General features: G+C 49.4%; 1 protein-coding gene across 2 annotated transcripts; it reads left to right on the forward strand.

Annotated features, from left to right (window-relative positions):
- Positions 1–3: 3 nt before the first annotated feature.
- On the forward strand, positions 4–27,037 carry GSTZ1 (glutathione S-transferase zeta 1). Of its 2 annotated transcripts, none has more exons than XM_082275135.1 (9): positions 4–87; positions 8,765–8,816; positions 11,202–11,269; positions 11,432–11,512; positions 20,758–20,883; positions 20,963–21,038; positions 21,166–21,218; positions 25,437–25,486; positions 26,770–27,037. In XM_082275135.1, the coding sequence occupies exons 1-9, from the start codon at positions 70–72 to the stop codon at positions 26,894–26,896; spliced, it is 651 nt and encodes a 216-aa protein (XP_082131261.1). In that variant the 5' UTR covers positions 4–69; the 3' UTR covers positions 26,897–27,037. The 2 variants fall into 2 exon arrangements, with proteins under 2 accessions (XP_082131261.1, XP_082131260.1); XM_082275134.1 differs by lacking the exon at positions 4–87 and adding an exon at positions 1,368–1,470.
- The last annotated feature ends 62 nt before the right edge of the window (positions 27,038–27,099 follow it).

Raw genomic sequence — 27,099 nt, forward strand, 5'->3', positions numbered from 1 at the left:
TCCAGCGGGACCTGCCTATAACCCGATACTCGAAGCGCCTTTTGGCCCCGCCCCTCTGAGCGCTGCAGGATGGCGGCACTGGGGAAGGTATGTGCTGAGTGCTGATTGGTGGATACGGCAGGCGGGGAGTCAAGTGGCATGCTGAGATCAGTAACCCTTAGCAACTAGCATGGGGAGCAGGAGAGTTCTGCCTGGAATTGTCATCCCTGGTCTTACAACTTCCCAATCAGGGACACTGACCCCCCCTCCCCCTGGAGCTTTCTGTCTTACATATTTATATCGCAGCAAAATGTAATGATGGGTTAACCCTGGAGGGTCCGCGTGGGCGAGGCTAGGGAGGAATGAGGGGCGTGTCTTGATAAAATGCCATATGTTGCCCCTCCTACCACCCCAGCAGGTTGGGATCCCTGATTGATAGGGAGAACTGTCTGGGCCCCCCACCTATAGCCACCCATCAGGGCCCCCCCCCTATATCCACCCATCAGGGGCCCCCCACCTATAGTCACCCATCAGGGGCCTCCCACCTATATCCACCCATCAGGGGCCCCCCCACCTATAGCCACCCATCAGGGCCCCCCCCACCTATAGCCACCCATCAGGACCCCCCCTATATCCACCCATCAGGGGCCCCCCACCTATATCCACCCATCAGGGGCCCCCCACCTATAGCCACCCATCAGGGGCCTCCCACCTATATCCACCCATCAGGGGCCCCCCCACCTATAGCCACCCATCAGGGCCCCCCCCACCTATAGCCACCCATCAGGACCCCCCCTATATCCACCCATCAGGGGCCCCCCACCTATATCCACCCATCAGGGGCCCCCCACCTATAGCCACCCATCAGGGGCTCCCCACCTATATCCACCCATCAGGGGCCCCCCACCTATAGCCACCCATCAGGGGCCCCCCACCTATAGCCACCCATCAGGGGCCCCACCTATAGCCACCTATCAGGGGCCCCAGCTATATCCACCCATCAGAGGCCACACTACACCCCCCAATTTACTCCCAGGGGTCCCTTGCATCCTGGAGGTACAGGCTGATTGGGCAACAACAAAACACACACCCTGGTATCTGTCGCCCCTTGGGGGCAGTACACAGGAAGTTATTAGATCAGTATTTCCAGTTCACCAACTTCTGGCCATGGAACATGGCGCCGTAACCCATAGCAACAAGGCCACGCCTACTGAAACCAAATCCCTGAAATATTAATTCTGATTGGTTGCTGTCTATATGGTGGTGTCTGTAACCAATAGCAACTACTTATGGCTGTAGTGCAGTGTGGAAGGATCTGATTGGTTGCTATGAGACCTACACAGTCCAGCTTTGATTTCTCAATGGAGGGGGGTTGGGGGCTGCACTTTGTACCAGACTTTAATCAGAGCCACATGGGGGGCGGATCTGAGGACACTGCTGATTGGTCAGAGTTCAGAATCTCCTCTTGGAAGTATGGCGTCTACAGAGAAGGTGACTGCTGACCTGTGTGCAGAGGCTGCGGTTGGTGCTGTATAGTGGGGGTGCTGACCTGTGTGCAGAGGCTGCGGTTGGTGCTGTACAGTGGGGGTACTGACCTGTGTGCAGAGGCTGCGGTTGGTGCTGTATAGTGGGGGTGCTGACCTGTGTGCAGAGGCTGCGGTTGGTGCTGTATAGTGGGGGTGCTGACCTGTGTGCAGAGGCTGCGGTTGGTGCTGTATAGTGGGGGGAGGTGACCTGTGTGCAGAGGCTGCGGTTGGTGCTGTATAGTGGGGGGAGGTGACCTGTGTGCAGAGGCTGCAGTTGGTGCTGTATAGTGGGGGTACTGACCTGTGTGCAGAGGCTGCGGTTGGTGCTGTATAGTGGGGGTACTGACCTGTGTGCAGAGGCTGCAGTTGGTGCTGTATAGTGGGGGGAGGTGACCTGTGTGCAGAGGCTGCGGTTGGTGCTGTATAGTGGGGGTGCTGACCTGTGTGCAGAGGCTGCGGTTGGTGCTGTATAGTGGGGGTACTGACCTGTGTGCACAGGCTGCGGTTGGTGCTGTATAGTGGGGGTGCTGACCTGTGTGCAGAGGCTGCGGTTGGTGCTGTATAGTGGGGGTGCTGGCCTGTGTGCAGAGGCTGCAGTTGGTGCTGTATAGTGGGGGTGCTGGCCTGTGTGCAAAGGCTGCGGTTGGTGCTGTATAGTGGGGGTGCTGACCTGTGTGCAGAGGCTGCGGTTGGTGCTGTATAGTGAGGGGAGGTGGCCTGTGTGCAGAGGCTGCGGTTGGTGCTGTATAGTGGGGGTACTGACCTGTGTGCAGAGGCTGCGGTTGGTGCTGTATAGTGGGGGGAGGTGGCCTGTGTGCAGAGGCTGCGGTTGGTGCTGTATAGTGGGGGTGCTGGCCTGTGTGCAGAGGCTGTGGTTGGTGCTGTATAGTGGGGGTGCTGGCCTGTGTGCAGAGGCTGCGGTTGGTGCTATATAGTGGGGGGAGGTGACCTGTGTGCAGAGGCTGCGGTTGGTGCTGTATAGTGGGGGTACTGACCTGTGTGCAGAGGCTGCAGTTGGTGCTGTATAGTGGGGGGAGGTGACCTGTGTGCAGAGGCTGCGGTTGGTGCTGTATAGTGGGGGTACTGACCTGTGTGCAGAGGCTGCGGTTGGTGCTGTATAGTGGGGGGAGGTGACCTGTGTGCAGAGGCTGTGGTTGGTGCTGTATAGTGGGGGTACTGACCTGTGTGCAGAGGCTGCAGTTGGTGCTGTATAGTGGGGGGAGGTGACCTGTGTGCAGAGGCTGCGGTTGGTGCTGTATAGTGGGGGTACTGACCTGTGTGCAGAGGCTGCGGTTGGTGCTGTATAGTGGGGGGAGGTGACCTGTGTGCAGAGGCTGCGGTTGGTGCTGTATAGTGGGGGTACTGACCTGTGTGCACAGGCTGCGGTTGGTGCTGTATAGTGGGGGGAGGTGACCTGTGTGCAGAGGCTGCGGTTGGTGCTGTATAGTGGGGGTACTGACCTGTGTGCAGAGGCTGCGGTTGGTGCTGTATAGTGGGGGGAGGTGACCTGTGTGCAGAGGCTGCGGTTGGTGCTGTATAGTGGGGGTACTGACCTGTGTGCACAGGCTGCGGTTGGTGCTGTATAGTGGGGGTGCTGACCTGTGTGCAGAGGCTGCGGTTGGTGCTGTATAGTGGGGGTGCTGACCTGTGTGCAGAGGCTGCGGTTGGTGCTGTATAGTGGGGGTACTGACCTGTGTGCAGAGGCTGCGGTTGGTGCTGTATAGTGGGGGGGAGGTGACCTGTGTGCAGAGGCTGCGGTTGGTGCTGTATAGTGGGGGTGCTGACCTGTGTGCAGAGGCTGCGGTTGGTGCTGTATAGTGGGGGTACTGACCTGTGTGCAGAGGCTGCGGTTGGTGCTGTATAGTGGGGGGAGGTGACCTGTGTGCAGAGGCTGCGGTTGGTGCTGTATAGTGGGGGTGCTGACCTGTGTGCAGAGGCTGCGGTTGGTGCTGTATAGTGGGGGTACTGACCTGTGTGCAGAGGCTGCGGTTGGTGCTGTATAGTGGGGGTGCTGGCCTGTGTGCAGAGGCTGCGGTTGGTGCTGTATAGTGGGGGTGCTGACCTGTATGCAGAGGCTGTGGTTAGTGCTGTATAGTGGGGGTGCTGGCCTGTGTGCAGAGGCTGCGGTTGGTGCTGTATAGTGGGGGGAGGTGACCTGTGTGCAGAGGCTGCGGTTGGTGCTGTATAGTGGGGGTGCTGGCCTGTGTGCAGAGGCTGCGGTTGGTGCTGTATAGTGAGGGTGCTGGCCTGTGTGCAGAGGCTGCGGTTGGTGCTGTATAGTGGGGGTACTGACCTGTGTGCAGAGGCTGCGGTTGGTGCTGTATAGTGGGGGGAGGTGACCTGTGTGCAGAGGCTGCGGTTGGTGCTGTATAGTGGGGGTGCTGGCCTGTGTGCAGAGGCTGCGGTTGGTGCTGTATAGTGAGGGTGCTGGCCTGTGTGCAGAGGCTGCGGTTGGTGCTGTATAGTGGGGGTGCTGACCTGTGTGCAGAGGCTGCGGTTGGTGCTGTATAGTGGGGAAGGTGACCTGTGTGCAGAGGCTGTGGTTGGTGCTGTATAGTGGGGGTGCTGACCTGTGTGCAGAGGCTGCGGTTGGTGCTGTATAGTGGGGGTACTGACCTGTGTGCAGAGGCTGCGGTTGGTGCTGTATAGTGGGGGGAGGTGACCTGTGTGCAGAGGCTGCGGTTGGTGCTGTATAGTGGGGGGAGGTGACCTGTGTGCAGAGGCTGCGGTTGGTGCTGTATAGTGGGGGGGAGGTGACCTGTGTGCAGAGGCTGCGGTTGGTGCTGTATAGTGGGGGTGCTGACCTGTGTGCAGAGGCTGCGGTTGGTGCTGTATAGTGGGGGTGCTGACCTGTGTGCAGAGGCTGCGGTTGGTGCTGTATAGTGGGGGTACTGACCTGTGTGCAGAGGCTGCGGTTGGTACTGTATAGTGGGGGGAGGTGACCTGTGTGCAGAGGCTCCGGTTGGTGCTGTATAGTGGGGGTGCTGACCTGTGTGCAGAGGCTGCGGTTGGTGCTGTATAGTGGGGGGAGGTGACCTGTGTGCAGAGGCTGCGGTTGGTGCTGTATAGTGGGGGGAGGTGACCTGTGTGCAGAGGCTGCGGTTGGTGCTGTATAGTGGGGGTACTGACCTGTGTGCAGAGGCTGCGGTTGGTGCTGTATAGTGGGGGTGCTGGCCTGTGTGCAGAGGCTGCAGTTGGTGCTGTATAGTGGGGGTGCTGACCTGTGTGCAGAGGCTGCGGTTGGTGCTGTATAGTGGGGGTACTGACCTGTGTGCAGAGGCTGCGGTTGGTGCTGTATAGTGGGGGTGCTGACCTGTGTGTAGAGGCTGCGGTTGGTGCTGTATAGTGGGGGGAGGTGACCTGTGTGCAGAGGCTGTGGTTGGTGCTGTATAGTGGGGGGAGGTGACCTGTGTGCAGAGGCTGTGGTTGGTGCTGTATAGTGGGGGTGCTGACCTGTGTGCAGAGGCTGCGGTTGGTGCTGTATAGTGGGGGTGCTGACCTGTGTGCAGAGGCTGCGGTTGGTGCTGTATAGTGGGGGTGCTGACCTGTGTGTAGAGGCTGCGGTTGGTGCTGTATAGTGGGGGGAGGTGACCTGTGTGCAGAGGCTGTGGTTGGTGCTGTATAGTGGGGGGAGGTGACCTGTGTGCAGAGGCTGCGGTTAGTGCTGTATAGTGGGGGTGCTGACCTGTGTGCAGAGGCTGCGGTTAGTGCTGTATAGTGGGGGTGCTGACCTGTGTGCAGAGGCTGCGGTTGGTGCTGACCTGTATGCAGAGGCTGCGGTTGGTGCTGTATAGTGGGGGTACTGACCTGTGTGCAGAGGCTGCGGTTGGTGCTGTATAGTGAGGGTGCTGACCTGTGTGCAGAGGCTGCGGTTGGTGCTGTATAGTGGGGGTACTGACCTGTGTGCAGAGGCTGTGGTTGGTGCTGTATAGTGGGGGTACTGACCTGTGTGCAGAGGCTGCGGTTGGTGCTGTATAGTGGGGGGAGGTGACCTGTGTGCAGAGGCTGTGGTTGGTGCTGTATAGTGGGGGGAGGTGACCTGTGTGCAGAGGCTGTGGTTGGTGCTGTATAGTGGGGGGAGGTGACCTGTGTGCAGAGGCTGCGGTTGGTGCTGTATAGTGGGGGGAGGTGACCTGTGTGCAGAGGCTGTGGTTGGTGCTGTATAGTGGGGGTGCTGACCTGTGTGCAGAGGCTGCGGTTGGTGCTGTATAGTGGGGGTACTGACCTGTGTGCAGAGGCTGCGGTTGGTGCTGTATAGTGGGGGTGCTGACCTGTGTGCAGAGGCTGCGGTTGGTGCTGTATAGTGGGGGTGCTGGCCTGTGTGCAGAGGCTGCGGTTGGTGCTGTATAGTGGGGGTGCTGGCCTGTGTGCAGAGGCTGCGGTTGGTGCTGTATAGTGGGGGTACTGACCTGTGTGCAGAGGCTGCGGTTGGTGCTGTATAGTGGGGGTACTGACCTGTGTGCACAGGCTGCGGTTGGTGCTGTATAGTGGGGGTGCTGGCCTGTGTGCAGAGGCTGCGGTTGGTGCTGTATAGTGGGGGTGCTGACCTGTGTGCAGAGGCTGCGGTTGGTGCTGTATAGTGGGGGTGCTGGCCTGTGTGCAGAGGCTGCGGTTGGTGCTGTATAGTGGGGGAGGTGACCTGTGTGCAGAGGCTCCAGTTGGTGCTGTATAGTGGGGGTGCTGGCCTGTGTGCAGAGGCTGCGGTTGGTGCTGTATAGTGGGGGTACTGACCTGTGTGCAGAGGCTGCGGTTGGTGCTGTATAGTGGGGGAGCTGACCTGTGTGCAGAGGCTGCGGTTGGTGCTGTATAGTGGGGGGAGGTGACCTGTGTGCAGAGGCTGCGGTTGGTGCTGTATAGTGGGGGTACTGACCTGTGTGCAGAGGCTGCGGTTGGTGCTGTATAGTGGGGGTGCTGACCTGTGTGCAGAGGCTGTGGTTGGTGCTGTATAGTGGGGGGGAGGTGACCTGTGTGCAGAGGCTGCGGTTGGTGCTGTATAGTGGGGGGAGGTGACCTGTGTGCAGAGGCTGCGGTTGGTGCTGTATAGTGGGGGTGCTGGCCTGTGTGCAGAGGCTGCGGTTGGTGCTGTATAGTGGGGGGGAGGTGACCTGTGTGCAGAGGCTGCGGTTGGTGCTGTATAGTGGGGGTGCTGGCCTGTGTGCAGAGGCTGCGGTTGGTGCTGTATAGTGGGGGTGCTGACCTGTGTGCAGAGGCTGCGGTTGGTGCTGTATAGTGGGGGGAGGTGACCTGTGTGCAGAGGCTGCGGTTGGTGCTGTATAGTGGGGGTGCTGACCTGTGTGCAGAGGCTGTGGTTGGTGCTGTATAGTGGGGGGAGGTGGCCTGTGTGCAGAGGCTGCGGTTGGTGCTGTATAGTGGGGGAGCTGACCTGTGTGCAGAGGCTGCGGTTGGTGCTGTATAGTGGTGGGAGGTGACCTGTGTGCAGAGGCTGCGGTTGGTGCTGTATAGTGGGGGAGGTGACCTGTGTGCAGAGGCTGCGGTTGGTGCTGTATAGTGGGGGGGAGGTGACCTGTGTGCAGAGGCTCCAGTTGGTGCTGTATAGTGGGGGTACTCACCTGTGTGCAGAGGCTGCGGTTGGTGCTGTATAGTGGGGGAGGTGACCTGTGTGCAGAGGCTCCAGTTGGTGCTGTATAGTGGGGGTGCTGGCCTGTGTGCAGAGGCTGCGGTTGGTGCTGTATAGTGGGGGTGCTGGCCTGTGTGCAGAGGCTCCAGTTGGTGCTGTATAGTGGGGGTGCTGGCCTGTGTGCAGAGGCTGCGGTTGGTGCTGTATAGTGGGGGGAGGTGACCTGTGTGCAGAGGCTGCGGTTGGTGCTGTATAGTGGGGGTGCTGACCTGTGTGCAGAGGCTGCGGTTGGTGCTGTATAGTGGGGGTACTGACCTGTGTGCAGAGGCTGCGGTTGGTGCTGTATAGTGGGGGTGCTGACCTGTGTGCAGAGGCTGCGGTTGGTGCTGTATAGTGGGGGGAGGTGACCTGTGTGCAGAGGCTGCGGTTGGTGCTGTATAGTGGGGGGAGGTGACCTGTGTGCAGAGGCTGCGGTTGGTGCTGTATAGTGGGGGTGCTGACCTGTGTGCAGAGGCTGCGGTTGGTGCTGTATAGTGGGGGTACTGACCTGTGTGCAGAGGCTGTGGTTGGTGCTGTATAGTGGGGGGAGGTGACCTGTGTGCAGAGGCTGCGGTTGGTGCTGTATAGTGGGGGTACTGACCTGTGTGCAGAGGCTGTGGTTGGTGCTGTATAGTGGGGGGAGGTGACCTGTGTGCAGAGACTGCGGTTGGTGCTGTATAGTGGGGGAGGTGACCTGTGTGCAGAGGCTGCGGTTGGTGCTGTATAGTGGGGGTGCTGACCTGTGTGCAGAGGCTGCGGTTGGTGCTGTATAGTGGGGGTGCTGACTAGGGATGTAACGATATCAAAATCTCACGGTACGATACAATTTCGATATTGACCTCACGGTACGATATTTATTGCGATATTGTGGAAAAGCTCATGGTATTGTTAAATAGCTCATGATAGTGTTTGTGATGATAATAGCAAAAAAATACCGACATTTATTCTGCTTTTGCCAGTCAACAGGCAATTTATTGTTGTATTTATGGATCCATGACAACATAAAACACTGATTTGTTCCGCGGGACTGTGTTTACTCCTCTTGCTTTTTGACGGACACCTGTCCTTTTAATATTGTAACCCAACCACGACGATATCGCGATACGACCACGACGATACGATATCGCGATATCTTCGATATCGTTACATCCCTAGTGCTGACCTGTGTGCAGAGGCTGCGGTTGGTGCTGTATAGTGGGGGGAGGTGACCTGTGTGCAGAGGCTGCGGTTGGTGCTGTATAGTGGGGGGAGGTGACCTGTGTGCAGAGGCTGCGGTTGGTGCTGTATAGTGGGGGGAGGTGACCTGTGTGCAGAGGCTGTGGTTGCTGCTGTATAGTGGGGGGAGGTGACCTGTGTGCAGAGGCTGCGGTTGGTGCTGTATAGTGGGGGTACTGACCTGTGTGCAGAGGCTGCGGTTGGTGCTGTATAGTGGGGGGAGGTGACCTGTGTGCAGAGGCTGTGGTTGGTGCTGTATAGTGGGGGGAGGTGACCTGTGTGCAGAGGCTGCGGTTGGTGCTGTATGGGAAGGAAACTTGAGGTGCTGGCCTGTGTGCTAAGCCTCCGATTGGTGCTGTATGGTGTGCAGAGGCCATGCTCAGCGCTGTCCAGGTTCCCTTAGCTGACATTTCTCTTCTCTCTCCAGCCCCTCCTGTTTGGATATTTCCGCAGCTCCTGCACATGGAGAGTTCGTATCGGTGAGTTCTGTCTGTTGGGTGTCATGGTGGCCACACATGGTACAGATCAGTGTGATGCCTAAAAGGGAACCCACCTAGATGGCCCAGGTGAGGCTCCGCGGGGGTGGGGGGGGGGAGGGGTGTTGCAATGCTGCACCAGGGAATCTGCCAATGGCAGGAGCCTCAGCTGAGTCAGGTAACCGCTTTCTGACAGCTTCTCTTTGATGTCTGTCACATGTTCCCCCGCAGTCACACTATACTGTTTTCCCAAACTAACATTTTTCTTTATCATATAAAGATTGGAATGTGAAAGGAAGATCCCCAGATGATCCAATCTCTGTACAGTTCCCCTCAGCTGTCCAATCGCAGAATCCCACATTAAGGAACATTATATAGAGCTGGCATCATCCAATCCCATAAGAGGGAACATTATATAGAGCTGGGATCATCCAATCCCATAAGAGGGAACATTTATATAGAGCTGGGATCATCCAATCCCATAGAAGGGAACATTATATAGAGCTGGGATCATCCAATCCCATAAGAGGGAACATTATATAGAGCTGGGATCATCCAATCCCATAAGAGGGGACATTATATAGAGCTGGGATATCCAATCCCATAGAAGGGAACATTTATATAGAGCTGGTATCATCCAATCCCATAGAAGGGAACATTATATAGAGCTGGGATCATCCAATCCCATAAGAGGGAACATTATATAGAGCTGGGATCATCCAATCCCATAAGAGTGAACATTATATAGAGCTGGGATCATCCAATCCCATAAGAGGGAACATTTATATAGAGCTGGGATCATCCAATCCCATAAGAGGGAACATTTATATAGAGCTGGGATCATCCAATCCCATAAGAGGGAACATTTATATAGAGCTGGGATCATCCAATCCCATAAGAGGGGACATTATATAGAGCTGGGATCATCCAATCCCATAAGAGGGGACATTATATAGAGCTGGGACCATCCAATCCCAGAAGAGTGAACATTATATAGAGCTGGGATCATCCAATCCCATAAGAGGGAACATTTATATAGAGCTGGGATCATCCAATCCCATAAGAGGGAACATTATATAGAGCTGGGATCATCCAATCCCATAAGAGGGAACATTATATAGAGCTGGGACGTTCCAATCCTATAAGAAGGAACATTATATAGAGCTGGGACCATCCAATCCCAGAAGAGTGAACATTCTATAGAGCTGGGATCATCCAATCCCATAAGGACAGTTGTATATAGAGCTGGGATCATCCAATCCCAGAAGAGGTAACATTATATAGAGCTGGGATCAGCCAATCCCACATAAAGGAGCATTATATAGAGCTGGGATCATCCCATCCCATAAAAAGGAACATTATATAGAGCTGGGACCATCCAATCCCAGAAGAGGGAACATTATATAGAGCTGGGATCATCCAATCCCATAAGAGGGAACATTATATAGAGCTGGGACCATCCAATCCCAGAAGAGGGAACATTTATATAGAGCTGGGATCATCCAATCCCATAAGAGGGAACATTTATATAGAGCTGGGATCATCCAATCCTATAAGAGGGAACATTATATAGAGCTGGGACCATCCAATCCCAGAAGAGGGAACATTCTATAGAGCTGGGATCATCCAATCCCATAAGAGTGAACATTATATAGAGCTGGGATCATCCAATCCTATAAGAGGGAACATTATATACAGCTGGGACCATCCAATCCCAGAAGAGGTAACATTATATAGAGCTGGGACCATCCAATCCCATAAGAGGGAACATTTATATAGAGCTGGGACCATCCAATCCCAGAAGAGGGAAAATTTATATAGAGCTGTGATCATCCAATTCCATAAGGACAGTTGTATATAGAGCTGGGATCATCCAATCCCAGAAGAGGTAACATTATATAGAGCTGGGATCATCCCATCCCATAAAAAGGAACATTATATAGAGCTGGGACCATCCAATCCCAGAAGAGGGAACATTATATAGAGCTGGGACCATCCAATCCCAGAAGAGGGAACATTTATATAGAGCTGGGATCATCCAATCCCAGAAGAGGGAACATTCTATAGAGCTGGGATCATCCAATCCCATAAGAGGGAACATTATATAGAGCTGGGATCATCCAATCCCAGAAGAGGGAACATTCTATAGAGCTGGGATCATTCAATCCCCTAAAGGGGGGAACCATTATACAGAGCTGGGATCATCTAATCAGAGAAGAGTGAACCTTATCTAGAGGTGGAATTATCCAATCAGATTACCAGACCTACAGATTGTACCACATGATCCCAGTAGGGAAGGAAAAGCTTTAGTTCTAGCAGTCCTGCCCACCCCCAGGGACCCATCCAGGCCCCTCCCACACCTTCTACCAACTGTCTCTGTGTTTACAGCTCTGGCCCTGAAAGGTATTGAGTACGATCAACAACCCATCAACCTTATCAAAGATGGTGGCCAACAGGTAGGTCTCCTATATGTGTAGATTGGAGGGTGGGGGGCATTCAGTGTTTCCAGCTGGAGACATGTTTACTTTGATTTTCCTTGAGGAATTCTGGGAATTTTAGTTCCACAGTCTAAAAAAATCTACATTTATTGATCATTCTTTCTCCCTCCTTTCCCCAAGTTGACAGATGAATTTAAGCGGGTGAACCCCATGCTGCAAGTTCCAGCGCTGAGGATCGACGGCGTCACCTTGAGCCAATCGGTGAGTATGAGATCCTCAGCCTGCCGAAACAATTCCTGACTGATAGGAAGAGTCTGCGGATCTAAACAATATTATTGGAGTGGAGAAAACCATCTATGATGGAGAATTCTCAGATCTGATACATAGAAGGGCCACTGAGATAAACCTCGAGATCAATAAAACAAAGCAGTTCAGAGGTTCTCGGCTTTTTCCTGCATCAGGGCTGACTGCACACAGATACAGATAGTTCTTCTCCTGCAGATCTGTACTGCCAATGTCTGAAATAGTTTGTGCAGAGCAGCGACTCACCATAGTAATTGCAAATCCGAAACAACAAAAGCCACGCTTGTGCAATGTGGAACAAAATTAAATAAACATTCAATAAAACATAACACTAGATTGTTATATAAGTTCACGTGAATAAGTAAGGAATCATTTGAAGAAATCTTCTTTAACCACTTTACCATCGGAGGATTTTGCTGTCTTACGTCCAGGCCACTTTTTGCGATTCAGTACTGTGCGACTTTAACAGACAATTGCGCGGTCGTGCGACGCTTTACCCAAACTAAATTTACGTCCTTTTTTTCCCACAAACAGAGCTTTCTTTTGGTGGTATTTGATCACCTGTGCGATTTTTACTTTTTGCGCTATAAACAAAAAAAGAGCGTAAATTTTGAAAAAATAACAATATTTTTCACATTTTTTTTTTTATATGAAATCCCCCCCCCCCCAAAAAAAATGTAAAAATCTAATTTTTTTTACATTTTTGGCCAATTTGTTTTATGCTACCTATGTTTGGTAAAAAAAATTCACAATAAGCGTATTTTGATTGGTTTGCGCAAAAGTTATTGCGTTTACTAACTAAGGGAAAGATTTTTGTCATTTTTGGTGTTTTTTTTTTTATTAACTAGTAATGGCGGCGATCTGCGATTTTTTTTTTTTTTTTTTTTTTTTGCGGGACTGCGACATAGCGGCGACAGATCGGACCCTTGACTGACATTTTTGACACTTTTGGGGGTACCAGTGACATTACTGCAGTAATCAGTGCTATATATATGCACTGTTACTGTAAAAATGACACTGGCAGGGAAGGGGTTAATTTTATTGGAGAGGGAGGGGTTAATGTATGCCTGGTGCTTACTAACGTGTGTGGGGGGAGGTGACCGAGTGACACAGAGACAGATCGCAGGTTCAGCTATGCTGAATCCTGTAATCTGACCCTGCCTGTCACTTAGGAGATCCGCCCGCTTTGTTTACACAAGCGGGCGGATCTCCACACTCGATTCCCCGATGATCGGGGAAGAGCGGCGGTGATCACCGCCGCTCCTCCCCTGGCCCGACTCCCGCTGTGACTGAATACAGCGGGAGCGAGCCTCCGGCGGCGCGCGTGCGCCGCCCACAAGGGGAGGAGAACTAACCACTTTGCCGCAGTAGAGCTCCAGTGAGCGGTCGGCAAGTGGTTAAAAACTCATCGAAAGAGATCCAGCACCAACAGTGATAAAATCTCCTTCTGTGAAAACCTCCACCTCCAATAATAGGGGCGTTTACCAGAACCTCTCTATGGCACATGTGTCAAACACAAGGCCCCGGGCCAAATTTAGCCCGCCAGGCCATTTCACGTGGCCCTCGTGCCTCTCCTGCAGCTGCGCCGCTTGTTTCAAAGTCAGCAGTGGAGAAGAGGACAGAACTCCTACAGATCCTGCACCTCTCTGTACAGCCACAGCATGTCTTCGTCTCTGCCTATCAGGGTCTCAGCATTCAGCTGACTCCAGCCCTCCTCAGGTTCTCCTTCAGACCCTGCACTTTTGACTGTACATCATAAATAATTGGAGATTTCGACCACTTAGTGTTTTTACAGAACAGGCGGCAGCGTATACACTCCAATACATGCCATAATGAGTGGACAATTTTAGCCTCCCTGCTAGGAGCCAACATGGCTGCCTCCAAGGGGCGACAACTAGTGGGTGGACTAACAATGTCCACACATTATAGCATGTACCAGGGTGTAAAGGCTGCTGGTGTTCTGCCGAAAACTCCAACTTGCCGAGAACTCCAATTAGGTACTTCCGGTCACTGTACACCATAGATAATTCTCACGGAACAGGCGGCAGCGTATACACTTCGCTACATGCTATAATGAGTGGACAATTTTAGTCCCCCCGCTAGCAACCAAACAACATGGCCGCCTTCGAGGGGTGACAACTAGTGGGTGGACTAACAATGCCCACTCCTTATAGCGTGTACTGGAGTCTAAAGGCTGCCGGTGTTCTGTGAAAACAGCAAGTGGTCGAAATCTCCAATAATTCCTGGTGTAAAGTCATCGAGTTTTCGGCAATTCACCCTCGGTTCTGGGATCAGCGTAGGTGCAATGTAAGCACGCAGCACCGCTCTACATGTTTCATCATAAATGGCGTTATCTCCCCTGCAGCCATTGTCACTTTTAAAATCTGTGACTGATGGATCTACAAGTCCCGTGGGTTATATGCACATATAAAATTGTAGGTGTCTTTTGTACAGAACCCCAAAGAGATCGACAAAACAGTTATATGGGGCCAACTTGCGACAATAATGCTGGTGTGGACTTGTCACAGTTAGACTGATGCGCTGGTGCCGGAAATCATATCCTTGACATAAGCTGGTTCATATAAACTTTGGCCACTTTATAATGCAGAACCTCTCCTCCTAGCAGGTTAAAGGAGGCCCCTAAGAATGATTGGTTAACCACTTAAGCCCCGGAAGATTTTACCCCCTTCCTGACCAGGGCCTATTTTGCGATTCGGCACTGCGTGACTTTAACGGACATTTGCGCAGTCGTGCGACGCTGTACCTAAACTAATTTGACGTCCTTTTTTTTTCCACAAACAGAGCTTTCTTTTGGTGGTATTTGATCACCTGTGCAATTTTTTGATCATGCGCTATAAACAAAAAAAAGCGTAAATTTTGCAAAAATAATATTTTTCACATTTTTTTTATATGAAATTCCCCCCCAAAAAAATGTAAAAATCAAAATTTTTTAACATTTTAGGCCAATTTGTTTTCTGCTACATATGTTTGGTAAAAAAAAAAAAATCGCAAAAAGCGTATTTTGATTGGTTTGCGCAAAAGTTATTGCGTTTACTAACAAAGGGAAAGATTTTTGTAATTTTTGTTGTTTTTTTTTTTTTTAACACGTAATGGTGGCGATCTGCGATTTTTTTTTTTTTTGCGGTACTGCGACATTGCGGCGGACAGATCAGACCCTTGACTGACATTTTTGACACTTTTGGGGTTACCAGTGACATTACTACAGTAAGCAGTGCTATAAATATTCACTGTTACTGTAAAATTACACTGGCAGTGAAGGGGTTAACTTCTTTTTGAGAGGGAGTGGTTATGTGTGTCCCTAGGGGCGTGATTCTAACTGTGATTGGCTGTGGCTTGAGGTGTAGGAACAGTGATCAACGGTCCTACATAGTAGAACCGTATGATCACTATTCCTACACAGGGGAGAATGACAGGCGGCTTGTTTACATTAGCCGCCTGCCTTTCTCCCTCTCCACCGAGGACTGCGAGTGACCGGCGGACGATCGGGTCCGCCGGTCACATGCGCGGGGGGGGGGTGTAGCGTGCCTCCGGTGGGCGCGCGCTCGCTCCTGAGACCCTCACAGGCTAGCGACGTAGTACTACGTCGCTTTGCCTGTGAGGGGCTGACCGCCGCAGTAAATAGTCGTGCGGTGGTCGGTAAGCAGTTAAAGGGTTAGCATCAACCACATCAACCACAATCTTTATTATTAGAGGTGCACCAAATTGAAGTTTTGGTACCAAAAATGCAGGATGCACTTGGCCAAAACCAAAAATAACAGTTTTAAAAATATATATATATATATATATATATATATATTTTTGTATACAATTTTATTAAATTTAACAATATTGTATATATTTGACGTTTTAATATCATGAATTTAATATGAATTTATTGTCTGCCATTATCGGCACCTTTAGCGCAAGAAAAATGCATCCGTTGAATTGTGTGTCTTCACACTGGTCCGTTGCGCTTCTGTTGTGGTGTTAAAAATCTTGCTTGCTGCATGTTTGGTCAGTTAACCTCCTTACGACCGCCCGCCGCAGATATACTGCAGCAAGCAGCCGCTCCCAGGCGAATCGCCGTACATGTACGTCGCTCGCTCTCAGGAGGCTAGGGGTTTTCTAGTTTTTCTCCCTGGAATGATCATAGAGCCCATGTGACCCTTCTATATAGGATCACATGTCTCTATGGTAATTTCAGAGGCCACGCCGCCCCCACAGTTAGAATCACTCCCCTAGGGTTACATTTAACCCCTTGATCACCCATAATGTTAACCCCTTCCCTGCCCATTATTACAGCAACAGTGCATATTTTTAACACTGATTACTGAAGTAATGTCACTGGTACCCCCAAAAATGTCAGTTAGGGGTCCGATCTGTCCACCGCAATGTCGCAGTCCGAAACCCAGTCCAGCTGTTGATTGCTGTTCTCTCAGGAACATAACTAGCTAAAAAATTAAATTAACAAAGGTTCCCTTTAAAATAAAAAAGCAAGCTAAGACCGAAGTCCCAGCAGGGAACTAGGTCCTACTCCTAAACTAGGCAGAAACAAACTGAATCCTATAGCAGAGTGTGTGGTTGTATGCCTGCAGGGACGGCCCCATAGGTGTGGTAAAGAATTTTCCTGCGGTGACAACTTTTTGCAATGCGGTAAAACATCTGTCACTGCATATAGTGTGAACTGGCCCTTAGAGCTTCCAATCTAAAATGGGGAATCAGGTGATACAAAAGGTATTTTCTCTTTTTTTTTTTTTTTTTTATCTCATAACGAATAGCCAAATGTGTATGTGTGGACAGTGATTATGCCAAGATTCTAGCTTGCGGCATCTTAGAAGTGTGCGATAACTGCCAGGTTGCTCCACAGTGCACTAGATTGTACGTAAGATTTGTAAGTGCCCGTGTGCAGCCAGCCACCTAGATTTGGCTCGAGTTCCTCTAGTGGTCAACAAAAGTATTTCAACCTATAACAACTGTTTTTTACCTGCTCAAAATTAGATCTTCCCTCTTCCTCAAATTAAGGTCCTTGTGCTGGCTAGCTACTCACCACAGACCTTTATCCTTGACAGCTGGTAGCAGTGGGCAGTACAGTGGTAGCACCTATGCCTGGCAGCACTGGGGTTGTCGGTTCAAATCCTTAAGGGAGTCTATACTAAGGACCGACCGATTTATCGGCAAAGCCGATATATATCGGGGGCCGATATGCACTTTCCCTGATCTATCGGAATCGATATTTCAGAAAGTGCTTGTACCGGAGTGATGCCTGCAGCTAGAGGCATCACCCCGGTACCGGCGTCCATAGCCAACGGTCAGCTGTCTTGTAATGACAACTGATGCGGCTGAGAAGCCGACCGGCTGTCATTACAAGGAGCGAGACCTGGACAACCATCCTGCACGGCCGCCGAAGACCCGATCAAAGCCGCATTCAGCTCTGATCGGGTCTCCATGTAAAAACCTGGAAGTGACATCACTTCCGGGGGAACTCGGCGCCAGATTAAAAAAAAAAAGACAGCATTCAAAACTGCCAAACTTATGACATCCTCGCGGGCCACTCTGCTATGCGATCTGTTACCCGCTGTGTCCATCAAACCCAGCCAATGACTGATCAGTGTACCGGCTTGCTACCGGTACAGTGTGATCGCTGTGACCAATCACAGCAGATCACATGACAATTGTAAACAATGGGATGGCTTCCTTTCATGGCATCCATTGTGTTGCTAGCTGATTGGTCACACTAATCACATGGTACAGACAGGGCCAATCACAGTCCATCTTTACCATGTGATTAGATGTGACCAATCACAACAAAACACACTGAATGAATCAGTTTCATTTAGTAAAAATGGTCACTTATACCACGGAATTTCACTGGTAGAAACAATCATAATGTGTAAGGCCCCTTTCACACAGGCTTTCTGATCAGGTCCACCTGTCAGTTTTTCAGGCAGACCTGATCTGAAGCTCCCACTGCTATCTGATCAGTTCATGAAATCCAGACGGATGGTAACCCTATTTTCCCTCCATCTCGAGGATCAGGTCGGATTAAAACAGACAGTCAATTTTCATCCGATCTCCCCATAGAGGTGAGCAGGGGTCTGACAGGTCCATCTCAGCACAGTAAGCAGAGACGTACCTGTCCTCCACCTGCTCAGCAGCTCGATCCCCCACTGAGCAAAGCAGAGTCCACTAGGCAGAATGGCCATTTGAAAGGACCCTAAAGCCCCATACACACGATAAGATTATCGAACGATCTGTTGTCTGTTTTTTGCTGCATGCTAGTCTGATGTGGAAAGTGAAGAGGTTATTTTCATACGAATTTTCCCGTATGACAGAATTCTACTTCAGAAGTGATGTCATGTGTTGGATTGCTTTGTATGTGTTCTTTCGTCTCTGAGCATGCCCAGACTTGCTCTTAAGATTTTTTTCAGACGAAAACTGTACTAATGAGACGAAAATCGGACGTTGTATTACGGACAACAAAAATTTTATAGCCTGCACATCAGGATTTTGTCAGCCGAAAAGTCGGAGTGGGCTGTCGAAAGCACCATACTAACAATCCGAAAATCGGCAGGTCGGACGAATTTTCCCTTCAGATTTTCTTATCGTGTGTACGGGCTTTAAGAAAAAAAAAAAATACTGATTACTTCCCCAGAGTAGTACAAAGTTACTATGGTAACACTTTCCCAGGTCAGTGTCCCTATTCACCACCTGACCCATTATATGCTAATGGTGTACTGCACTGGTGAAAGTGTGTAAAAAAATAAATTGTGAAAACATTTTTTTTTAAATTCTTAATTTTCTAAAAAATTACCACTTCAAAAACAAACTTGCCATGCCTCTTACTAAATACCCTGGACGGTCTACTTTACAAAAAAGGGGTCACCTGGGGGGTAGTTGCACTGTCCTGAGTCAAAACATCAGGCTTGATCGATCATTATCGCTATATATATATATATATATATATATATATATATATAGTTATCTTATCTCGAAAAATGAAAGGAACACTTTAATCAGAGTATAGCGTCAAGTCAACTAAACTTCTGGGATATTGATCTGGTCATTTAAGTAGCAGAGGGATTTTTAATCAGTTTCAGCCGCTTTGGTGTTAATTTAATTTAGGTGCAGTAGATGGGCAACAATGAGATGACCTCAAAAACAGGAATGGTTTTACAGGTGAAGGCCACTAACATTTTTTCCCCTACTCTTTTCTGACGGTTTTTCACTAGTTTTGCATTTGGCTAGGGTCGGTGTCACTACTGGTAGCATGCGGCAATACCTGGACCCTAGAGGTTGCAAAGGCATATCAATACATGCCGTTGTCGGAAGGTTTGCTTGCTCTCCCAGCACAGTCTCAAGAGCATGTAGGATATTCTAGGAGACAGGCAGTTACTCTAGGATAGTTGGTCATGGCCATCAAAGGCCCTTAACCCATCAGCAGGACCGGTAGCAAAGATAGAACACCTCTGAGACATTGTTTCGGTCCATCCGATGCCGCCAGGTTACACCTCAGTCTGTTCAGGAGCTCAGTGATTCCCTGGTCCAGATCGGAGAGGAAATACCCCAGGACACCATCTGTTATCTCATTAGGAGCATGCCCCGACGTTGTCAGGAATGCATACAAGCACGTGGGGGCCATACAAACTAATCAGGGGAAAAAAATTAGTTGCAAAAAAATTTATGGAACACTTTGAAAACAGTCTCAATAGGGAAAAATCTCATGCTGGATATCTATACTGACATGGACTGGGTAATGCGTTAGGACGAAATGATGCCACATTCTTTGGTGGAAATTAAAATGATCACCCTACAGAGGGCTGAATTCAAAGACACCACGAAAATCAAAATGAAAAAATGATGCAGCAGGCTAGTCCATTTTGCTTAAATTTCATTGTAGCAACTCAAAATGGTAGTCAGCCAAAATGGTATGGCCCCCACGTGCTTGTATGCATGCCTGACAATGTCAGAGAATGCTCCTTTTAGAGACGACGGATGGTGTCCTGGGGTATTTCCTCCCAGATCTGGACCAGGGCATCACTGAGCCCCTGAACAGACGGAGGTGTAACCTGGTGGCGTCAGATGGACCAAAACATAATGTCCCAGAGGCGTTCTATTGGATTTAGGTCGGGCGAGTGTCGGGGCATTTCAATGTTATCAATTCCTTCATCCTCCAGGAACTGGCTGCATACTTTTGCCTCATGAGGCCAGGCATTGTCGTGGCCCAGGAGGAACCCAGGACCCACTGCACCAGCATAGGGTCTAACTATGGGTCCAAGGCTTTCATCCCAATACCTAATAGCAGTCAGGGTGCCATTGTCTAGCCTGTAGAGGTTTGTGTGTCCCTCCATTGATATGTCTCTCCAGACCATCACTGACCCACCACCAAACCAGTAATGCTGAACGATGTTACAGGCAGCATAATGTTCTCCACGGCTACTCCAGATCCTTTAACGTCTGTCACATGTGCTCAGGGTGACCCTGCTCACATCTGTGAAAAGCACAGGGAGCCAGTGGCGGACCGGCCAATTCTTATGTTCAGTGGCAAATGCCAATCGAGCAAAACAGTACCGGGCAGTGAGCACAGGGCCCACTAGAGGACTTTGGGCCTTCAGGCCACCCTCATGAAGTCTGTTTCTAATTGTTTGGTCAGGTGGAATGCCTGTGCAACTTCTATAGGGTCCAAGTATCACCTCATGTTACCAGTAGTGACACTGACCCAGCCAAATGCATAACTAGTAAAAAACAAACAGAAAAGATGCGTAGGGAAAAACATTTCAGTGGCCTCTACCTGTAAAACCATTCTGTTTTTGGAGATTGTCTCACTGTTGCCCATCTAGTGCCCATGTTAATTTCATTAACACCAAAGCAGCTGAAACTGATTAAAAAAACCCTCTGCTACTTAACTGACCAGATCAATATGCCAGGAGTTTGACTTGATGCTATACTCGGATTAAAAAGTGTTCCTTTAATTTTTTTGAGCAGTGTATTATTCCTCTATCAGAGCTGAAGAAAAGGCATCTATTCTCCTAGGGACACTAGCAGAAAACTGAGGTATACTGGTTAGAAGAGAGGTTTTACGGGGACTGGCTACCAACCTGTTTGCCAATCTCCTGTGGGCAGCAGTATATCCCGTCTGTTTCTGAATTCCTGTGTGCCTTAATTGACAATCGCAAAAATAATGATTGTTGCCCTCCCCCAAACAGCTGGCAATCATCGAATACCTGGAGGAGACCCGACCCAGCCCAGCCTTGCTCCCACGAGACCCTGTTCAGAAAGCACGGTCCCGGATGATCAGTGACCACATCACATCTGGGATCCAGCCGCTGCAGGTAGGTACCAGGTGTGAGAACCACAAATCGAGACTTCCAAAGCAAAATGGCTCACAGTCCTCCTTGTCTGTTCCCCCAGAACCTGGCTGTCCTGAAAAAAGTGGGAGACGCGAGCCAAGAATGGGCGCAGCATTTCATTCGAAGCGGCTTCCAAGGTGATAAGATGTGGGCAGAGTGCTGTAGATTAGGACAGAGCTCAGGACACATGGAGGTTGTGCAGAGTAGGGGGGTTCTCCAGTCCCATGAAGGGGCGCTCACTTAATGCCTCTTGTCTACTTACAGCTCTGGAGCAGCTCCTGCAGGAGACAGCGGGACGGTACTGCGTGGGAGACGAGGTACAGAGGCATGGCAGAGGGATGGACAGTTCTCAGTGTAACCACTTCCAGTCCGAGACTTTTCTGGCACTTTTTGTTCATATGTTAATATTTCTGCTAGAATTCTTGAACCGCCCCAAACATTCTTTTTAACCACTTTAGAAAAAATAGAAAAAATTTCCGCGCTAATATGATAAATAATTAGTAGATGTATGTCAGCAGCCAACACAAAATCAACCAACAGTGACTCAAAAATAACAGTAAACCATAAAAGTGTAGCGCTAAAAATATTGATGATCAAAAATTGAAAAATAGTGTCCAAATAAATGGAAGAAAACCACTAATCACAATAATGTTTGTAATAAAGAAAAAAGTGTCCAAGTGAATAAGTCCCAATATAAATGATATAAAATGAAATCATGAATCCACGTGCACAATGTTGCAAGAAGTGATTCAGCCCGTGACACCCAGGGTATGAGAAGGAAGGGAACACCTCGGTGGTGGGATATATTAAGCAGCTTACCAGATTTCCGTGGCTGTTCAACTTAATGAACCAGCCTCTCCCAGCTAGTAATCAAGACCGTTGACGATCCGGTGTTCAAGGGATGCTTAATTGATGCAAATAAACCACTTCTCAAGAAACATATAACGGATCAGTGCAGGATTCGTACTCCTCAGTATTTTTCACCAAACATAAATGAATATGTGGGAAGAAAAGAAAGCGAAGCCCATAGCGTAATCCCATTTAAAAACAATATTCCATTTTATTAAAAAATATTACTCACAATATCTCAAGAACAAACAGGCTTGTCAAATCATTAAACCTGGGGATGAAGATGCGGTGTCCCGCGAATAATCCCACGTGGCAAAGGATGATGGAGGCCGGCTATTTTCCAGGGGGCGTGTGGATGTTGCGTCTGGAGTCGCCAACGTTTCGTCTCAATAGACTTCGTCTGGGCGTGACCCCAGACACAACTCACACGCCTAAAGTAGCCCCACATCTCCGCCTATTGGTCCCACACCACGCCGTAGTATGTCTATAATTAGTAATGTCGTCCTACGTCCACCAATCCGCAATCAGCGGAGGGGACGCTCATTAGCCAATCAGGTGCAGCTTGAGCCTTGAAATGGTTCCGAACGCCTACCAATCCGCAATCGGCGGAAGTGGCGTCCACCAATCAAGAGCGCCCAACGATGACGACGAACTCCCGCCAATCCGCGATAAGCGGAAGTGACGTTCGTCTGTCAGACGAGCGCCGGCGGAAGTGAGGCTCGTCACCTTCGGCGGGGATAACCGGAAGACACACATCAGCGGGAGTCATGTGACCAAGAAGCGGAGGAAGAAAACAATCTTTAGCACATCGCTCCTCCTACTAATGTTAGCCCAGGGGGTGAGCGTTGAAAATGGGGAAACTCCTCTATAATGCCCTAATTATCTTTTGGATGGAAATGTTGAGATATTGTGAGTAATATTTTTTAATAAAATGGAATATGGTTTTAACCACTTTACCACCGGAGGATTTTGCTGTCTTACGTCCAGGCCACTTTTTGCGATTCGGCACTGTGCGAATTTAACTGACAATTGCGCGGTCATGCAACGCCGTACCCAAACAAAATTTATGTCCTTTTTTTCCCCACAAACAGAGCTTTCTTTTGGTGGTATTTGATCACCTGTGCGATTTTTACTTTTTGCACTATAAACAAAAAAAAGAGCGTAAATTTTGTAAAAAACAATATTTTTCACATTTTTTTATATGAAATTCCCCCCCAAAAAAATGTAAAAATCAAAATTTTTTTAAATTTTTGGCCAATTTGTTTTCTGCTACCTAGGTTCGGTAAAAAAAAAAAATCACAATAAGTGTATTTTTGATTGGTTTGCGCATAAGTTATTGCGTTTACTAACTAAGGGAAAGATTTCTGTCATTTTTGGTGTTTTTTTTTTTTTTTTAACGAGTAATGGCGGTGATCTGTGATTTTTTTTTTTTGCGGGACTGCGACATTGCGGTGCACAGATCGGACCCTTGACTGACATTTGACACTTTTGGGGGTACCAGTGACATTACTGTAGTAATCAGTGCTATAAATATGCACTGTTACTGTAAAAATGACACTGGCAGGGAAGGGGTTCATTTTATTGGAGAGGGAGGGGTTAATGTATGCCTGGTGCTTACTAACATGTGTGGGGGGAGGTGACTGAGTGACACAGGGACAGATCGGATGTTTAGCTATGCTGAACCCTGCAATCTGACCCTGTCTGTCACTTAGGAGATCCGCCCGCTTTGTTTACACAAGCGGGCGGATTTCCAGACTCGATTCCCCGACGATCGGGGAAGAGCAGCAGCGATCGCCGCTGTGACTGAATACAGCAGCGCGCGAGCCTCCAGTAGGGCGCTGCGCCCACAAGGGGAGGAGTCCAGCGACGTAGGTCTACGTCGCTGGATGGGAACGAGCCACTTTGCTGCAGTACGGTCAACGTGACTGGTCGGCAAGTGGTTAAAGCAGAGGCCCTAGAGCAGTGTTTCTCAACTCCGGTCCTCAGGACCCACTAACAGGCCAGGTTTGCAAGATAACTGAAATACATCACAGGTGATATAATTTGCTGCTCAGTGATTGCAGTACTCTAGTCTGCATCTCCCCAAGGTAATACTTAAAATCTGGCCTGTTAGTGTGCCCTGAGGACCGGCGTTGAGAAACACTACCCTAGAGAATAAATTGGTAGGTTTTGCAACTTTTTTATGTCACCTGGTATTTGCAGAGCGGTTTTTCAAACGCAATTTTTTGTGCAAATTTTTTTTTAAATTTTAATGCAAAAAATACAAATTTTTTTTTTCGGCATAATAGAAAAGATGTTACGCTGAGTAAATAGATACCAAATGTTATGCTTTAAAATCGCACACGCCTGTGCAGCAGCAACAAACTGCATAAATGTTACTATCCATAGGCAACACTTTAGATCAGCCTTTTTCAACAGGGTGCCCAGGAGGTTTCTTCAGGGGTGCCTTGGCAAAATGCCTAAAAATTGCCCAAAAATATATACAAGCCAGCAGGTGGATCAAGCCTGCCTTTTAGGTACACAAAGCCATAGGTTTTTATTGTGCACAATTTCAACCTTCCAGTCACGGCATCCTAACCAGTGATGTCATCAGTGTTGATAAAAAGGGTTTTTATTCGTCTGCACAGCATCCTTGTTTGACCCTCCCCTGCCCCTCTCAGTCAACTCTGGGGGTCATTTTAGCTGACTAATGGAGAGAAAATGAGTGAGACAAGAAACAATGGAATACTAGTCGGTACTAGTGTGCAAAAATGTAGTTGCTTTGGAAGAATAAGTCACCTCTAATGTTGGGTGTCCTACAGGTGTCAATGCTGCTGCATTATGTAAAACTATTAGAATCCTTTTTACATTTTAGAATGGGGTGCCTTGAGACTGTCCAAAATTTTAAAGGGTGCCTTGACTGAAAAAAGGTTGAGAAACACTGCTTTAGATTTACAGAGGAGTTATTAGAATTACTGTCCATGATCTGACGTTTGCGGTGATACCTCATGCTGTGGCACGATCACTGTCTGCATGCATGCAGGCCCGACACAAAGCACGGGAGGACAGGGGCACTTAAATTCTTTTTTTTTTTTTTACACTGTTGCTTTAATTTTTTTTATTTTTATCACTTTTATTGCTGCCTCAAGGATTGTAAACATCCTTGTGACAGCAATAGGCATGTGACAGGTACAGTTTCTTAGAGATCTGGGGTCTATAAGACCCCAAAACCCTCTGCACTTAAGAGCATTCAAACACCAACATCTTTGTTTTTGAATGCTTTCGATTTTTAAAAACTGGCGCAGATGGTTTCCGAGTAAACCAGATGTGATGTCATGAACAGCCGCTCGTGGCTTGGCGGGCCATCCCGTGGACCCACCGGCTGGTCAATAGAGTCTGTTGCCGAAAGCTGCAAAAGATGAGGATGCCCCCCCCCCCCCCCTTGTAATAGCAACTGAGTGGCTAGTAAGCTGCTCCACTTGCTATTACAAGAGAAACAATCGTTGGCTCTGAAATACTATACTGGGGGTGATGCCTGCAGCCGCAGATATCATCCCGGCACATCCACCAAAAGTCATCGCTGGAAGGGAAGTGGTTGACGGAGTTTCTTTTATTGTTAGTTATTGCTTTCCCAAATGTTAAACCAGACAAACTTAGGGCTGTTCAGCTGGGGCCCAGCCCTAACACAATGGGTCTTCTCCCTGCAGGTGACGATGGCTGATCTGTGTCTAGTACCCCAGGTGTTCAATGCTGACAGGTGAGCACCACATGCACTCCACTAAACCAATCACATACACACTACCCACCTGGCTGGAGCGATCACAATCAACAAAAAAACTCTCCATGAGCCAAAACCATTCCACCCCCTGCCACATCTTTCCCCACCATACCTTGGGTCTTCCTCTGCCTGTCACTCTATACAACAACCCCCCTTCACTGTCCAGGGAGGGCTCAGACCCTGCACCCCCAACTCTGTACATCTGGGGAGAGCTCAGATGTTTATCAGACTAATGTCTGGCTGCTTCTAGGTCACGCCCCCCACCTTTACTGGGGATCTGTGGTGATAATACAACCCACATACTCTATATTACCAAAAGTATTGGGACGCCTCCCTTTATGCGCACATGAACTTTAATGGCATCCCAGTCTTAGTCCATATGGTTCAATATTGAGTTGGCCCACCCTTTGCAGCTATAACAGCTTCAACTCTACTGGGAAGGCTGTCCACAAGGTGTAGGAGTGTGTCTATGGGAATGTTTGATCATTCTTCCAGAAATGCATTGGTGAGGTCAGGCACTGATGTTGGAAAGAAGGCCTGGCTCGCAGTCTCCACTCTTATTCATCCCAAAGGTGTTCTATTGGGTTGAGGTCAGGACTCTGTGCAGGCCAGTCAAGTTCCTCCATTCCAAACTCGCTCATCCATGTCCTTACGGACCTTGCTTTGTGCACCGGTGAGCAGTCATGTTGGAACAGGAAGGGGCCATCCCCAAATTGTTCCCACAAAGTTGGGAGCATGAAATTGTCCAAAATGTCTTGGTATTCTGACGCCTTAAGATTTCCCTTCACTCGAACTAAGGGGGCCAAGCCCAACCCCTGAAAAACAAGCCCACACCATAATCCCCCCTCCACCAAATGATTTAGATCAGTGCACGAAGCAAGGTCCATGAAGACATGGATAAGTGAGTTTGGGGTGGAGGAACTTCATTGCCCTGCATAGAGTCCTGGCCTCAACCCGATAGAACACCTTTGGAATGAAGTAGTGCATAGACTGCGAGCCAGGCCTTCTCGTCCAACAGTACCTGACCTCACAAATGCGCCTCTGAAAGAATAGTCAAATATTCCCGCAGACACTCAAACTATGTGGACAGCCTTCCCAGAAGCATTTATGCTGTTTTAGCTGCAAAAGGGTGGGCCACTCAATATTGAACCTTATGGACGAAGACTGGGATGGCACTAAAGTTCATGTGCGTGTAAAGGCAGGCATCCCAATACTTTTGACAACATAGTGAATATGCTAACACAATTTCTGTTTTGCTACAGGTTTAAGGTGGACATGGCACCGTACCCTACAATTTCCAGAATTAACCAATCACTGATAGAGCTGGAGGCCTTTAAGGTCAGCCACCCATCCCGGCAGCCTGACACCCCTCCAGAGCTCAGAGCCTAACAGTCCTAGGATGACAGAAACCCACCCTTCTCTACACCCCGCTGCATCTTGGGGTCTCAGAACATCCTACAGGAGACCCATTGTGACCAACAGATATCCCTCTTCAGCCTTACAATGTGATCTGTATTGGGGTGTGCTGCTGTGCGCAGAGGAGCGCCTCTGTATTGGATTCAATAAAGACTGTAAGAGCACTGCATCTTGTG

Source organism: Pelophylax lessonae (genome assembly GCF_965119305.1).
Source record: "Pelophylax lessonae genome assembly, chromosome: 13".
Classification (NCBI taxonomy): Eukaryota; Metazoa; Chordata; class Amphibia; order Anura; family Ranidae; genus Pelophylax; species Pelophylax lessonae.

Coding starts and splice junctions, on each gene's coding strand:
- GSTZ1 (XM_082275135.1), top strand. Junction 8,817..11,201: donor CACATGGAGAGTTCGTATCG/GTGAGTTCTGTC, acceptor CTGTGTTTACAG/CTCTGGCCCTGAAAGGTATT. Junction 21,219..25,436: donor GGTACTGCGTGGGAGACGAG/GTACAGAGGCAT, acceptor TTCTCCCTGCAG/GTGACGATGGCTGATCTGTG.